We start from the raw sequence: 18,322 nt of genomic DNA on the forward strand, positions 1-18,322 counted from the left end.
CACATAAAACAACTTCGTTCTTTCTCGATTTCTCTCTCTCTCTCTCTCTTACCTTTCTGGGGACCCTGACAACTGAACACCTGTATTAAGGTGTTATTACAGTCACAGAATTCGTCATATATTGTCAAGTCCGATGTATTGTAACTCCAGAGGGGAAGGGTTGTATGAATCACTGTTCATAAAAGGAATTGGTTTATTATCAAAAAATGAAAAAAAGAAACGACTTTTAAAGGAACAGAACAAAAAGCATACATAAATAAAAATATATGTCCATTTTTTTCAAAATAATATTTCATTTCATGTATCAAAAATATGTTTTGTTAAAAGTTGCATACAATAAAGGATATATATATATATTGCTTATCACAAAACGAAATATACAATGACCCCCGAATTACTCATAAATAATTAAATATTATGAATAGCCTTCATTGTAATCAGATTTTAATTTTTTTTTTAACCTGAAAGATAGGACTTTCAAAGTGGGAAAAGGTGTCTCGGAGAGATCCCCGTCGACCAGTCATACTCATATTGAGCCTTCTGTATTGAAATTTATTTTACTACACACAGATGTGTCACTATATATCAAAGAATTTATTTTTAATTTTAAACTTATATTCAGCACTTAGGCCAACAGAGCAGTAACTTGAATAAGGGATTAATGGTACCAACGTCTGACGTGATATGGATCTGAAAGATATGCAACTTTCACTTCGAATTGCCAAACGCTTGGCGACGGAAAAGTTGCTTCTGTTATCGACTTAGGTCAATCGCAGAGTTGATTGGATCATATATTGTTACCCGCGTATCATAATGATTAGTGCCTCTGCTTTACATTTAAACTGTTTTTGGTTCGACTCCCACTCCGGGATGTGGAGACTAGTCCCCTAGATGAGAGCGTATAAGCCGAGGTCCTGAGTCGCAGTAAGTGCTCGGCACAAAAAGATCCCTCACTCCTCAATGGCGCCGAGTACCAAACATTGGTAGCATTTTATATGAGTGGAATATTTTGAACAGATGTTTAACAAACAAACCAATTAGAGTTTCAGCGAAAATGATTGTTACATTCTTCGCCTCATCGCGTCATCGAACCATTTTCGATGGTCGACGGTGCGATAGTGAACTACCTAGCCCTTTCGCATTTTATCGATATTGATGTTTCCTTTCTGTTCAGGTCACACAATTACACAATCTCTTTTCTTCGAAGCCAAAAGTAAATTTAACATGTGACGCCTTTTCGATGAATCTTTGGAAAAAATTATCAAGGGGTGGAATTTTCACTTTTCAACCCCCCCCCCCCCCCAAAAAAAAATTCTACCCAGCAAGCTCTCTGATGCATTCTGACAATTCAATTTACCTGGTATATCTTACTTTAATTTTTTTTCTTTAGAAATCGTTATTTTTCACATATCTCTCTTTAATCTAACCTGACGCAGGTTTCATGAAAATAATTAAAAGTTTATTGAGTTATCTCTAATGTTCGTCTAAAATTCCCTCGTGAATCTTTCGATGCAAAATAAATAAAAATTTTTGTCATTTTACTTCACTATTCTGCTTTTAACGATTACGTTTTTCTCTCCAATATGCTTTGCAAGTAGTTCTGCAATTATCTTATTAGAATTGATAGTCAATTACCTCTCTCAATGGCCATGCAATTCTTCCAAACTATCTTTAAACTAGTCGAAATATCGGCATCATAGACAACAATGATCTGAAAATTGTACCTCTGTCTTCCAATGAAAGAAAATTTCTTTGTGCTTTCACTTCTACAATAAATGGAATATCTACTTTTTAAAAGCAGAATTCAAGTGATCCTAATTGACAATACAATTTGTAATGATACCGACTGTTGACATGAAATTTAGTTACCGAGTAAACCTTGTGATAAGGATTGAATGCATGCATATTGAAATTCTCTAATAAAGTAAGGAGTATGCTGATATTTTTTATTTAAAACAATTTGCAGACCATCAACATGCATATCATTTTGGTCTAGGGGGATTTGAAAATTTGGTTGTTTACTACAATTTTTCTATCACATAATTTCAATTGGAAGTAAAACTTCTCAGCATTATCTCTATGCATTGTAAACATTTGAAAATACACAGTCTACTTAAAAAATGAATTCGATGCCAGGCTGTTATCGTTTTTTTGAAAATGAAAAGTCCTTGTTATAAATAGGATTTTAATCGTACGTGACATTAACTTGCATTGATAAAAAAAAAAGTTACCCAGTATTAGATTCTCTGAATGCTAGTTGACGCAACGTGTCAGTTCCGTTGGTTTTTATAAAAGCCCGGACGATCCCTGTACCATTTGTGATGTTCAGATCCATTCTACAGCATTTACCACTTCCAAGTATTGTTGATGACATCATAATTACTGCAGAGCTATTGAAGCCTAATAAAAACATAATGTACACTTCACTTACAACTGACCCATTCATGAAAATACATTCTGAAAATAAAGATATCATATTACTACTAATTCTGTTACAGTGCACGTACCGTCACAAACAGGCTCGGTGTTGTTTTGGCAGGGTGATGTCGACCATGTGGGGTCTAATTCAGAGGGAGTGGTAGGAAAAACGCAAAAAAAAGTTAGATCACCAATTAAATCTATGAATTATAAAATGACTGATGTTTTTACATGTAGTAGAAAGCGACAAAAACATAAAATACTAGTTCTTGGTCCTGTAATATAAAAGTAAATAAGTTTATAATTAATATATTTCTTTAAAATTATTTAACTAAACGTAGCTACCAAGGAGTTAATTTTAATGTGTGTAAGAGGAAAAAGACCTACGGTACTGATAAACCTTCATTATAAGACTTGTTGATTCAGTGCCTGTTCTAAGTATTTCAGAAACTGATTTTGAAAACCTATTTTTTTTTTTTAAATATTCAGCTATAATCAAAAGATCCATTGATAAAATGTAAGTATATGCTCATCACGTTTATCCTTGACGTCTTTCTCTAGTAAAAGATTCCGATATGAAACAGATATAAAAACAGAAATAAATAAAACGTAAGTATAATTATGCTCTATAAATTAAATAAGAGAAGTTTTAAAGAAACTCAATTCAGATTAGGCCATTTTTACTCAACCAGAGGGATTTTTTTTTGCTTGTCCTTTGTAGATAGAGCTATTTGTGCAACTCCGGCAGTACATGTATCTTATTATTACCAAGTAAAACCATGGTTATTGATCAGAGTATTTGGTCCATTAATTTCTTATGGCCATTAATAAAGGCTTCATTTTCTTTTTCAGAATAATTTACAAAACTACTGGACGCAACTCACTCATACATGTAATAACGCTCGCGCGTTGATTTCTTCTCTTAGGTTAAAAATAACAGATTCATCACTTTGAAAACTTCTCTAAAATTGTTATGGTTATAGTAAAGCTAGCATTGGAAAAATGCCGAAAAGTAAAATAAATCCATAACCTGGATAGACAATTTATGACCTTTACCCTGGTGCCAGACCTATAAAGGGAGGAAGATCAGTTCTATTGCATCACCCAAAATGGGCAGATACCTAACAGATGTATAGGCCATGATGTGAAAAATACCAAAGTTTGTTGGTAAGGGACATATCAGAAATTCCCATCCATTGTACTAGGTCCCTCAATTTATTTATTGAAGATTTCTCATTGTGAAAATTTAAAAAAATCAAACAAATTCGAAATCTTCAGATAATAGTTTCTTTGTATTAATTTTTCTGTTTTTTCTCCAATTATATATATACTATACTAGTATATGATGAACGCAAATCAAATTATATTGGTATAAAAATTGATTTTAGAATTGTTTTTAGTATATTTGATTTAATGTACTCATTAAATGATGAATTTTTTAACCGATCCTCTAAACTGTTCTCCAATACGGTATATATACTTGAAATATACATTTAAAAAATCGTCGATCAATTATCTACGTGAAGGTGTACGATTAAGTTTAATGCACATGCTTTAACCAGGAAAATTAACACAAAGCTTTTTGACATGATGGATTGGAATCTCTTAAAAAATCTTCCTACCAGTTAAATAGATGACCAAAGTTGGGAGTCCATATGCCAGCGAAACGGCCGTGTTGTTAGACTTGACCACATACGTACAGATAGTTAGTCCTGCTTGAATTCTATCCACAAACAGTTTAGAAATTTCACTGTCTGTCATGTCTAATTCAGTTTCCTTTCCATACACCGAAGTAAAGAACCCCTCACAGTTAGATCTTGAATCATACTTTTGGTTATCATTAACCGTCATACTGCCCAGTCTTGGAATACTGAGTTTTACTGTACCTAAACTTTTACCCCGAAGCGCAGGAAAAAGATTGTCCGCAGTAAATTTCACAAAATCCACGGTCTCGTTCACTGACTCCGAGTACGTTAATTGCAGTGCACGTGTCAGTGGCTCCTGGCTCCAAAACTCTGGATCTGATAGACTATCTCCTATAGTGATGATCAGCAATAGGAACAATCGCAAGGAATCCATCTTCCCTCACTGTAAGAAGCAGAATGATTTAGACTCATCAACACACGATCACAATTAATGCAGCTTGTTTGGTATTGTTCTCATATTGCATTAATTATTCTGTCAATAAAATATGATTGGTGCTCCATTTTTGGAACTGAAAATACTTGATGTAAATATTTTATTACATATTTCTTTTCGATGTTTCTGATGTGATGACGACTATCAAATAATTTATTGAAGTGTAGACACAAAGCGATAGTTAGATACAATCCTTGCTCAATAAAGTGCATCTTCAGTAACAATTAAAGTCGTGTTACACATCTGTTACATGGTACAGCATCAACGGTCAATTTTTTTTTCAGCGTATTAAATATTTAAACGGTATTTTCAATTGCCTATTGTTAAAGAAAAATATGCTTTGTAATCGTAGACTGTCATCTGTTTTTCAAGTTACTGTACTTGCTTTGTTATCTTTAGTAAAAAAAAATCATTCTACGAGTGCTCTTTAAAGAGGTTCGTTCCAGAGCTTTTGAGCATTCATTTATAAATACTACAGAATGTTTAAGTTCTCACAATTATAAATTGGATTCTACAATGCTTTTAAAATTATATTCAATTATAGCCCAATGATAAAATACCATACCGAAAGCATTCGGTGAGAAACTACATTGTATATATGGTGGCGAAAGGACTGAAACGTTCTTTTTCTTTTATTCGAAGTATTTAAATAATTGTTATGTTAAGCATCCCATGCGCGGATCTAGAGGGGGTTGGGGGGTCGGACCCCCCCCCCTGGAATTTGCAAGATTATAAAATTATATGCTAAAGCAAGTAAAAAACGATCTTGGACCCCCCCCACCCCTAAAATACGCAGACCTCCCTGGAAAACGCGGATTTGTGTTAAACTGGAATAAACAGTCGGAGGTTGGGAGCATTAGAAGTCAACGGCTATCTCCCCCCCCCCCTCTCCCCCACCACCACAACCACGAAATAGGTTTTCGTTTTGGCGAGTTTTCGTTCTTTTTTCTGGGTTGGATTATTTTTTTTTCTTTTGCACAGGGGTGGACCCCCCCCCCCCGGAAAAAATTCCTGGATCCGCGCCTGCATCCACCTTACATGCAGCCAGGAAAGTTATTTTGTGCATTATTCATACTGGGTCCTAATTTATATAAATTAAATGGACTTTCATGAATTCTATCATAATATTTCACAATATAACAAATATATTGTGAAAGAACTGAGAAAAAATATACATTTATTTTTAAATTTACATATTTTTGTAATATTTGAGAATTAGCATCATTACTTTTAATTTTCTTTTATGATTACGCAAGATAATATTGAACATTCTGCATACATTCAGTGAAAAGTCATGGCTTTCAATGCAATAAATTCAAATATGATTGATAAAAACTGTGTTAACTTTTTATTTTGATAAAAATCATTCTATGTCTAACACATATCAACAGTGTAAAAAGGTAAAAAAAAAAATGCTACCTTGCGCCATAAGAAGCGTGTTGGTCCTCTTTTTCTTTTATTTATATCAATTCTTAAAATACACTATAAAAAACAATACTCAATACTTTTAATAATAGGATCAAACTTGCTTAAACGAATTGAAAAAAAAAAGATCTTGTGAATTTAAATTCTATATATACAGAAAAAGAAGATTTGCAGATGTTTTATTCCCTGTTACTAACAATGGTTAAACGTAACGGTAGTTTACAAAAGCAGTAAGCCAGGAAATTGAATTAGCAAGAAATCTGTGAACCAATACTCAATAGTAATACCCAAATATTCACTGTCATGTCAATGTACACTAGTTCAGTTACGACAGATGCACAAATAAATAGAAAGTTGACATCAGATTCATACAAAATAAAATCCCAATCATTTGGCATATTTAACCAAAATATATGCTAACATTTCAAGCATCTGCGATGAGTAGTTGCTGAGAAAATTGCGACAGTATGTACGAACAGACGCACGGATAAACATTAAATTGCCGTCGGGTTTAAGCAACAATTAATAGCAAAATATGACATGCCTGAAAAAAGAGTATGCTTAAATTTCAAGCATCTCCGACGAGTAATTGCTGAGAAAACAAGAAAATTTGTTATATATGGTACACAGGCACGTAGCATCGATTTTGAAAGTGAGGGGGCCAGCCTCAGAAATTTCAAGCATCTGTGATGAGTAGTTGCTGAGAAAATTGCGACAGTATGTACGAACAGACGCACGGATAAACATTAAATTACCGTCGGGTTTAAGCAACAATTAATTGCAAAATATCATGCCTGAAAAAATAGTGTGCTTAAATTTCAAGCATCTCCGACGAGTAATTGCTGAGAAAACAGAAGAAAATTTGTTATATACGGTACACAGGCACGTAGCATCGATTTTGAGAGTAGGGGGGCCAGCCTCAGCAATTTTTTTTACTTACCTGAAAAAGTTGACAAACAAAAAAAAAAAAAAGGAAAATACCCAAAGTCGAAATTCCTATTTCGTGTGTGTGGGGGGGGGGGGGGGGGAACTTTTTTCACTACCAATTCCTTTCAATATCCATTTTTTAAGCTTACAATACTATATTTCCTTCATATTACTTTACTTTAGTATAAAGTGGGGGGGACAACCAGCCTTTCAATGAACATTTTCAATAGTAATAGTATTTTTGGCGAAAAAAGTGGGGGGGGGGGGACCAGGCCCCCCCTGTTGCTACGTCCCTGGTACAGACAAACCAGATAAACATGAAATTTCACATCGGATTTGAACAAAATCCAATCTCACAATATGGCATGCATTAAATTTCAAGCATCTGCGATGAATAGTTGTTAAGAAAACTGTAAACTGTGACCAAAAAATTGTTACGGACACACAGAGAGACGGACAGACACACAAGTGTTAAACAGCATACCCCTCTCCCTCGGATCAGGTGGGTATAATAATTGTAGACGATCAAATTTTGTTTATTGCTTTTAGATAGCGCTGTAATTCATGACAAATTTAACGTCTTTATTAATAATGATACTGTTTGTTATCTCCATATGTTTCATTTCAATTATAACAACTTAAACTGTCAAATATAACAAAATTATAACAACTTTAAAAGAAAATAAATAAATCAATATAATGTATTTTGATAAGAATAAAGTATACAATTTTGAAGTTCATAAAATATTTTAGTTTTTCAAAGTGTCAAAGTTTTCGCAAAGTTTCTCAAAGTGTCAAAGTTTTCTATAAAGTTTTTCAAAGTGTTAAATATTTTGATAAAGCTTTTTAAAGTGTCAAAGTTTTCGCCAAAGTTTTTCAAAGTGTCAAAGTTTTCGCAAACGTTCTCAAAGTGTCAAAGTTTTCTATAAAGTTTTTCAAAGTGTTAAATATTTTGATAAAGTTTTTCAAAGTTACGCAAAATTTTTCGAAGTGTCAAAGTTTTCGTCAAAGTTTTTCAAAGTGGCAAATTTTTCGCCATAGTTTTTCAGTGTCAAAGTTTTAGATAAAGTTTTTCAAAGTGTCAAAGTGATCACTATAGTAAATCAAAGTTTTCAAAGTGTCAAAGGTATAACTATAGTTAACTATAGTTAACTATAGTATTTTTTGTTAGTGTTTTCTCAGTAAAACATGCGGGTTTATAAAGCCTATGATTTGCAATATCCAGAATCACAGAACCGAGCCTACATTCGGGTGGCGAGGAATCAAAAATTGGATTTTCCCTTGGCCTTTTTAAGAAGACTATTTAAAAGGTTAAGACAAGTTTGGCTTTCCAGAAAGCCTGAAATGTCATCTCTTTGGTATCAATAATGTCAGAGAAATAACACAGAAAGGGAAATATTTTAATGCAATGAATATCGATATATGGATTATTATACCTGAAGTTCCCGAATGACTTATTCAGCAAACAGAAAACTAAGATGACAGGTATATTAACATAAGCAAGAGCAGTAGACCTAACTGTTGATTTACTAAAGATAGTTAATGTAATAAATTAAAAGAGACATGTATTACAGGTTTATTGTAATACCATTTATTCTGAACGACCTTTGCTCATCATGCCTAGGTAGTTCATCTATCTGCTTTATACCAAAGGAGCAGAGAAGATATTCAAGGAATTAGTGCGTTTATATCATATACATGTAATTTATGTAGTACCGCATAAAACTCATCAGTTTGTTTAAAACTAAGAAGTAGACACGATTTTCAAAGCAATAAATTATTGTCAATATATAATCAATCGGGCCCCGCCCTTGAACCAAAAAATCCCTGAACCTGGGGTCATCAATTTGCAACTTGGAAGGGTGCCTTTATTCATTAAAATTTTTTCTTAAATTTGCTTAATACCCAGGAAGAGAGAAGATTTTAAAAGAAATTATGCACTTTCACTTTCTAATCTGTTCAATATGATTTATGAGCACCAGAACGGTATCCACCACGATAATATATCGCGATATGAAAATCAGATATCGGTATTTCACGATATTTATAATATCCGGTCTTATTCAACATAACTATGAACTTGGTTAGTTTATTTAATGCCCAGGAGCTGAGAAGATTTTCAAAGAATAAAGGATATGGAGATAACGAACAGTATTCAATATCAAAGTCCAAAAACAATACAAAATAGGAGCAGAGCAAACACAGACCTCTAAAACATCAGAGATGGGATCAGGTGCCACGAAGGAGTGAACACCCCTGCTGACCGGTCACACCCGCCGTTTGTTCCTGGTCATGATCGGGGAATAACGGAAAACTCCGGATTCGTCATCAATTCAGTGTAATGGACTAACAATTAGCATGAAAAACGTCAGTCAGCTGACAAGGTCATAATATCGTAGAAGTAGGAATTTTAGCGAGGATTTAATTTTGGCATTATTAGCGAGGGTGTAGAGATCGCTAAAATTGAATATCGCTTAAAATTAATTGCGTTTTATTTGTATTAGTTTCTTTAATGTGCATTTTAAAATCGCTAAAATAGCATCTCGCTAAAAATAAATTACCAATTTTTAAGGACAAATCGCTTAATTTGCGTCTCGCTTAAATTCCACTTATATGGTATTAACAATAGAGCATACGAAATGATGAATTTAAATTATACTGCTGATATTCTTTTTTTATCAACTTGTTCTGTCAGTAATTTACCTCGTTTTAGAAATTGTATATACGCAGAGCATGCTCTTGCCTTTCGAATCAAATGAGTATATAAACGCCGTATGCAGGTGATGAAGGTATATTGCTGCATGAGTAAGTGAAGTTGACGATAGAAAAGTTATAATGCATTTTCACTATAAAATCTATTTTTAGTTCACCTGAGCCACTTAGGTGACCTATTGCTTTCCATTTTTGCGTTAACATTTGAACATGTTCAACTTCTTCTCTGAAACCGCTTAACCAATTTCAACCAAATTTGGCATATAGCGTCTATGGGTGAAGGGAAACAAAAATACCTTTGGGCATTTGGCTTTCGAAGTATTGCCAAATGGGTATAGTCAGTCGTCGAATCTATAGCCAAGTGGCGTTGATAATTAGCCAAGTGGCAGGAATATCTGTACCGTATATATATTGTTTAAATTATACACTATGCAAGTGTCCTCTATATTTGTATATATTGTATTTGTTGATCTGCATATCTTGCATTTACCATTGTCCTTAAAAGACTTGGGCATAACCAAGTACAGGTCCATGGAGATCGCTCGGGTCCCGTACGTTACATTACGATTGATTGATTGTATGTTGCTTTAACGTCCCTCTCGAGAATTTTCACTCGTATGGAGACACCACCACTTGCCAGTTGAGGGCTACAAATTTTGTGCTATGCTGTGCACTCAGGGCCTTTGAGCAGTGAGGGATCTTTTTCGTGCTAGAACCTACTGCAACACGGGGCCTCGGTTTATACGGTCTCCTCAAAAGGACCGGTCTCCACGTCCCAAAGTGGGATTCGAACCCGCGACGTAAGATTTGACTCCTTACTTCGCGATTGTAGAGTAGACGCTCTAACCACTGCGCCACGCGGGCGACTAGAACTTACGAAATGATGACCTTAAACGAGACTGCTGATCTTCTTTCTTTCAGGAACTTGTTTGTGAAAAATTATTTCGTTTTGAAAATTGTTCAAACGTAGGATATGCTCTTGAGCATCGAATGAACTGAGAGATATAAAACCCCGTATGAAAGGGTTTAGGGTATATTGCTGCATAAGTTAAGGAAGCTGACAATTGAAAAGTTTGAGTTATCTCTTTTGTCTTAAAACATGGTTGTTAGATTACCATTTACGTCCTTTTTCAAGTAAAATATCTTAATATCAAAAAGATTTTGTGGTATCTTTTACACCACGCTCAACAGAATATATTGTATCGACATAAGAATGGAAATATCCAATGTTTACTGATACTCCGTATACAACGGGTAACGCGGGGGAGTCGCTAAAAAGTAAGGGGGAGTCGTTTTCAACGTATGGGGGAGTCGATTTTCACCGCTTCGGAGTCAGAAGAGATGTGGGTCACGTCTTTTTTCGGTATATGTAAGATGTATTTACAAAAAACAACTAGCCCACGGAAGGTAGCAATAGTTAAGCTTTCTGTTGGTCATTTGTCCGGCTAGCATATACGTCTAGTTTTCTCAAACACTTCGAAACTATTCGACAGAATTCATACTTACGTTGATCGAGTGGTTAAAACATGCATAGTTTGCATAATCTACAACTTGTGTAGGGATTATGGCAGTTAAAACAGCAAAAGCAAACGTTAATCTTTCATCTGCAACTATTCAAGCTTGGCTAGACTTTATAAAAATTAATAATTAAGGCATTTTCTCTTCAGACAGCAATGGTTACGTAGAGGGGAGTCGTTTCTGGAAAAACACAACGCATAGGGGAGTCGCACAATTGAATTGTACTATTATTTTAAATTTCGACTTTTCTTTGGCTTAATACTTCCTTGCATAATTATTTTAATAATTTTATAATTTTAGTAAAATGTAACATCAATAAAGATCAATATAAGCAATATGTACATGTAAAAATAAAAACATGTATTTATCGTTTCTTATTTTGAAGTGCATTAGTATATACATGTACCAGTACTTCATATACATTACTACATGTACATTTGATATGGTTTCTGCACGGATGAGTAGTGGCATATTCCAAAATTTTCAGCATCTTAAATTAAATACCGTTAGGCAGTTAATGTCGAAGAAAACAATAACTACAAGTATGGAGGAGGTGAAGGAAAGGGGACTTCAGCTTTGCCAATTTCCTTCACATATATCAAACTCTTCTAAAGAGTATACATGTATTTCGGAATGAGGGCATGATATATTAATATTTTTCTCTGTGAATTTTTATAGCTCTTATTATAATTAGAACTTCAGACCCTGCCCTTACCTATAATAACAATTCTGAAATACATTTCACGAAACAGTCAAGTAGTATGAAAGGTCTTCCAACGTTTTGTTGCAGAATAGTTAAATCATAGTTATATTTGCAAATGTGTACCGGTAAATAAAATTTGGTTGAGAAACTCTGTTGTAACATTCTTCTACCAACCTTTTTTTTCTTGTCAAAATTTTTCAGATAAGTTGTTTATAAATCTTTTTTTTTCATACTTATGAAAAAATGTTATCGTTAAAAAAAACTATAACTAAAAAAAATACAGCCTTTCTACTGTTTTCCTGAGCTGTCAAATAATTCGCTGCTTGACAGTGTAGTGAGCTGTTGGACCTGTTGATGAGATATTGCATCGCTTACTTCACAGTGTGGGCGTGGTCAATGTCAGAATCTGATGGAATTGACCAAGTTTAAACTGCAGTGCGCGTGAACAAAATTTCATCATGACAATATCATAATAAACAATATAACAAATCATTTATCGATTGTTCTCGGACAAAAATGCTTTTTGTCGACCCCTCAAACAAAACTTTTTGCCTTCGGCCTAACAACCTCGGGCAAACAGTTTGGTTCTTCGGTCCGAAAAAAAAAACGTATGTTGCCCTCGAACCCTGTCTATGATCGATGTATACATGTAGTACTGACTGTGTAAACCCCAGATCATCCCAAGTATTCTCATTTAAGATACATCGTTTGTGCCTGAAGATGTGTTATTTTATATGATAAATAAAAAATAAAAATAAATTATTTACATGTCGACCAAATTGAAAGCATAAACCAGTTTAAAATTTCTACCCCCCCCCCCCTCCCCCGAGAAAAAAGAAGTCAATGAGCGGGAATTTCCACTTTTCTAATAAAAAAATGTTTATATTATTATTAAGAAATTTTCCATTTTATAAATCTTGTTCTTTTTTTTATGAGAGACTGTCATTGTTGAAAGTGAGGGTTCGTGATCTTTTTAAATTTTTGTGATGAAAATTATATACTGAGCTAGGGAAGGGTCTTGTCCCCAAGCACATGTGCTCCAAAGATATATAATCCAATTGTACATGTATATTGCTGATATTTTCTTGAACAAAAAACAACACCAATTTAGGTATGCATTTCACTTTATTTTGCGACTCCCCTATGCGTTGTGTTTTTCCAGAAACGACTCCCCCCTGTGTAACCTTTACTGTCTGAAGAAAAAATGTCTCAATTATTAATTTTTATAAAGTCCAGCCAAGTTTGAATAGTTGCAAATGAAAGATTAACGTCTGCTTTTGCTGTGTTAACTGTCATAATCCCTACACAAATCGTAGATTGTGCAAACTATGCATGTTTTAACAACTCGATCAACGTAAATATGAATTCTGTCGAATAGTTTCGAAGTGTTTGAGAAAACTAAACGTGTATGCTAGCCGGACAAATGACCAACAGAAAGCTTAACTATTGCTACCTTCCGTGGGCTAGTTGTTTTTTGTAAATTCATCTTACATATGCCGAAAAAAGACGTGACCCACATCTCCTCCGACTCCGAAGCGGTGAAAATCGACTCCCCCATACGTTGAAAACGACTCCCCCTTACTTTTTAGCGACTCCCCCGCGTTACCGGTTGTATACGGTGTGATAATACGTCGTAAATATCTTATTATCAAGTTAAATGTCACAGCAAGTATTTTCTCTTCTTTTCACGTGTACGAGTGTAGACAAATTTGCTTCATAATCATATAAGTACAACCAGAAATCTCTGTCGAGACTGTAGCTCTACTGGTTTGTACTTATAACAAAGGATGAGAAAAGAAGCCATTGCCATCAGACCAAAACTGTAGAAGGAGTAGCGTTTTAAAGCAGACCTGTTTATTCTTACGATTTCGCCGTATTTCGTACGGATTTTTAGTCCAGAATACGTCTCACGTTTTGCTATTATGAAAATACGGAAATAAGAAATAGATTTGTTTGGAATTGAGAAATTAGATTTCTTTATGATCTGTTTCAGTTTCACGCTTTTTAATCGCTATAAAAGATTTCACACGGAGTTATGTCGGTTTGCCAAAACACCATGTTATGAAATGATCATGACCATGTTATCAAACAATATTTTAGCATTCAGAAAAGCAGTTGTTCTCCATTTATATATGTAAAATTGTTTGAATGTGAAAATTTACTCGCAAATGCCAAATCTCACGTACAAATCTAATCAAAAAATACTGAGAGACAACGATATGGGTAAACAGGTCTGTTTAAAGGAATTTCACAGACATTTCTATTTTTAGTAACAATGGCAACACTGTTCATCAAAATCGAAAACCGATGCACTATTTTATGTATCTTAGTGTAGTCTACTTGTGTGCCAAGTTATATTGAAATCAGATCCAAACGGTAGGAGTAGAGGAATTTCACAGAAAATTCTATTTTTAGTAACCATGACAACACCGTACATCGAAATCAAAACCGATGCACTATTTAATGTATCTTAGTGTAGTATACTTGTGTGCAAAGTTATATTAAAATCAGACCAAAACTGTATGAGGAATAGCGATTTGAAAAATTGTTTACAGACAGACGGACAGCTAGACAGACAGACGGACGGACACCTTACTATCGCATAAGCTCTTTTGCTCTCTGACCAGTAGCACAGGCACCTGAAGTATGGATAATACCCCCCCCCCCTTTTTTATTGAAAAAAAAATGTAAGAATATATTATATTCTGAAAAATAAAATTTTAAACACATCAATATATGTCGTTATATGACAGTGTACTTTTTCTCACGTTTAAAGAAAGCGAGGGGATAATAAAAATACACGTATTTTTATTCTCTCCGAATAGGGCCATTCTTTAAACGTGAGAAAACTTTAATCCTTGCATATAACTTTTGACATTTAGATGTGTTTGACGGGAAAATTTTATATTTTCGAGGTACAATACACTCTTACATTTTTTTGACATTGAAAGGGGGGGGGGGACCCACTTTTACACAAAAATTCCAAAATTTTAGTTTGGCCCTAACTTTTGAACGGTAGGTACTAGGACTTTAATATTTCACATATGTATTCTTTGTAGCAAGACCGGTTTATTCATTTACAGAGTAGAATAGATTTCTTACATGAATCACGTTTATATTCTGATGAAAAAATTATTTTAAAACTATCAATATAAATGATACGACACTGACAGTGAGTTTCATATATATAATACCACAGTCCGATTTTGTCAGAATCAGAATTAATCTGGCACCGCAGCTGAATGCAAACAAACAGGCCAGTCTGGATCCCTCTCCTGCTTTACCTCGTATGTGTAGAGAACTACGGTAACACTGATTATCAAAAATCCTTACGCTAATGAATTATGTTCTTTGACTTATGAAGTTTTCAAAGTCATTACTACTAATGTTTATTTTATATAGATAAAACTTCGTTTTTATTTTTGTTGCTTTATTTAGTATTTGTATTATCTCAAAAGCGGTTGAGAGTAAGAACTATATTTTTGCACGTAACTTTGAAATGGCGACTATGATCACAGGATCACATAAGCCGGCAATTGCTCTTTGAGCAATAAGCCCGGCTAAAAATGGGTCTGCTAATAACGGGGCGAAATTGGTACTAATGGGTATTCCAATAGACTGTTGGAAAACCTGAAAAACTTCAGAGAACCTCTTTCCTTTATCAACAAGCAAATGAAGACGTTCAAGATCCGATCACAGCGTATTGTCTTAATGCTTGAATTTGGGGATTTTGTGGCTACTGTTTATCATACAGTGTCAAAGTACATTGAAATGAGCTCGATCATGAATGCTTTTTTTTAATCCTCGTCTCCCTATATTCAAAAGACATGTAAAATTAAACCGTCCGCAGCATGTACATGTATTGCTAAGTAGGCCAAAGTCACGTGGACTGTAACGCTGGTATTTTTCAAATATTTTATGACAAAAAGTGCACATGCTAAACAGCCTGACTCAACTTTTAATGTCAAAAAATTAGGGCTGGGACGATATATCGAGATATCGATCTTGAATAAGTTTGATACGCGTATCGAGACGTTCGCGGCAATATCGATCCGGAAAACAAAATTCCCGCCTTGTTTATTCTTTGTTTTACTTCGGAAATTACTTTCAATTTTTAGCCAAAGAGAAGGCGCGGTTTTCTGTAGGTAAGCCCGAGACTGTAGTGTTAGGAAAAATGGCGGCCGAAACAACACGTGAAAACTCAGAAAAGTCGTGGGTCTCCCTGGAGACCCAGACTATAAAGAAATCAAATGTTTGGACTCACTTCGGATTTCCTGTTTATGAGAAGCAATCGAAAAAACTACGCACAAACAAAAAACGGTATGTCGCCACTGTAAAGTAATGGTCCCGTACAATGGCAATACAACAAATATGCGTGTGATTTAATGAGACAACATCGAAACATAAAACTTGATAGTGTCACTGTTACTGATGAGAAAAAAAACCTATTTCTCAGAAAACAATTCAAGCGAATCTACCATCATTTTCAAAATACTCAAATTCATCATCAAGAGCAGCAGACATAAACCGGGCTGTGGCAGGATTTATTGTGTCTGGCATGAGACCGCTAGACATAGTGGACAACCAAGAGTTCAAAGTACTACTACAGAAACTTGATCCTCGCTATGTTTTGCGGTGTAGAAGACATATTGCAGATAAGATTATTCCTGAAATGTACAGTGAGAAAAAAGAAGAAATTGAAGAAAAATTGCAGAAGGCTCAGTCAATTGCACCAACAGATTCTTGGACATCAAGAGCCTGTCAATCTTAAATGAGTGTCACAGTGCACGTTGTTGCTGATGATTGGCCAATAAAAAATTTCGTTCTTTCAACAAAGATGATAGATGTTTCACATACAGGGGAAAACCTTTGGAATGCTTTGATTGAAGTAATGGGTGAGTGGTCTTTATTACGATACAAATCAGACAGTTCCACAGTTGCTTTAACATCAGAGAATGCCTCAAATAAGGACATTGCTTCCAGGGTAGGAGGATTTGAGCCACATATTAAATGCTTTGCTCATACTTAAACATTGCGTTCCAAAAGGCACTGAAGACACCATCACTGGCAAAGCTTGTTTCCTGCATAAAGCGAATTGTTGCTTTTTTCCACAAATCTACAACTGCAACTGCTGTGCTCAAAGCAAAAAAGTCTCTCTTAAACATACCTGAACATAAACTCATCATAGATGTAGCAACCAGGTGGAACAGTAGCTTTGAAATGATACCACGTTTTCTTGAGCAACAACCTGCACTGTTATCAGCCCTTACATCTAATGAAGTAAAAAGGAATGTGAAGGACACTGAACCCTATTCGACATGGACATTAATGATGCTGAAAAAGCAATTCATGTCTTGAAACCTTTAAAAAGTACCACAACCATAATGTGTGACCAGCATTTCCCCACTGTGTCCATATTTCCGCTGCGTTCACAGATCCTTGACAGCATGGTTGAAAAATCAGGTGACTGCAGACTAATAAGGGAACTGAAGGAAGCAATTCGTTCTGACCTTACACCACGTTACAGAAATGATACTGCTGAGAATTTCCTGTTGATGTCAACAGCCCCATCGTCGCAAACCACGGCCAAAATGTAGGAGAGAGCTATAGTTGTCAAAATTTCTAAGTCCCCACTTTAATTTTCTCAAAAAGTTCAAAACCTTAACATCAATGTACTAGTTGCTCACAGTTTTGCCTTTAATTTGCAATACTTAACTGTCAAGGCCAAAAAAATTGTGATCGAATGAGTAATTACTCGACCGTGACCGTTTTTGTTAAAAAGCATGAAGTTCGAGTTCCATGTGTTTTTCGGGTGTATTCTTCATATATTTTACTTCCATGTGTTCTCCATCTTTAATTGATAACGAAAAACAGAAAAAAAGTTTGATTAAAATGCGGTGTATGTCCACACAACATTTTGAAAGTGAAGTTGAAATGGCCCAAGCTGGTCGTAGTTAATGAGAGTTCTGTTTCTTTTCACTGTATGACTTTATTTTACTTAACACCTTCATAATTACTGCACGAAAAACGTACAAAGCATACCTGACTTCCTTTTAATCATTAAAAATCGCTAGATTTTAAACAAACACAACAAAATCATTCTAGAATTTATCAGGAAAAAATCAATGGAGCCGGAACCGGAAGTGCCCTCCCCTCAATATCAAGCAGTAGGAGTCGGGAATACATGCAATGAGACATTATGTAACTATTGTCAGTCAGGCACAGACATTTTCGGTAAGCCACCTTGTCATCCTAATCTCAACCCTTACTTAAACGTATGGAAGAAAATAGACCGGAGTATGAGACAGCTTTTCCAGCAGCAGAATCTATCGGAACTAGAGGACGACCAAGTCTCCACATGGACAAACGTTCAATAAAAGAATTTTTCTTAATTAGTGTGAACTCTTTGAGGAACGGTTGTCTTGCTGTGAATTCGTTTGAATGGAGGCTAATGCAGTATTTAACGTTGTGAATTTTTAG

The 18,322-nt window shown here is 34.8% G+C and overlaps 1 protein-coding gene across 1 annotated transcript in view; it reads right to left on the minus strand.

Annotated features, from left to right (window-relative positions):
- Positions 1–4,522, minus strand: part of LOC134232846 (uncharacterized) — a 36,394-nt gene extending 31,872 nt beyond the window's left edge. The window contains exons 1-5 of the mRNA XM_062714822.1: positions 4,041–4,522; positions 2,508–2,561; positions 2,232–2,400; positions 1,636–1,766; positions 53–172 (exon numbers count right to left, since the gene is read on the minus strand). Coding sequence (XP_062570806.1) covers positions 53–172; positions 1,636–1,766; positions 2,232–2,400; positions 2,508–2,561; positions 4,041–4,497 — 931 coding nt within the window. The 5' untranslated portion in view covers positions 4,498–4,522. The remainder of the gene's footprint in view (positions 1–52; positions 173–1,635; positions 1,767–2,231; positions 2,401–2,507; positions 2,562–4,040) is intronic.
- Between the last annotated feature and the right edge of the window lie 13,800 nt (positions 4,523–18,322).

The sequence above is a fragment of the Saccostrea cucullata genome, unplaced genomic scaffold, assembly GCF_032062105.1.
Source record: "Saccostrea cucullata isolate Sc308-1 unplaced genomic scaffold, CSIRO_AGI_Scuc_v1 ctg307, whole genome shotgun sequence".
Taxonomy (NCBI): Eukaryota; Metazoa; Mollusca; class Bivalvia; order Ostreida; family Ostreidae; genus Saccostrea; species Saccostrea cuccullata.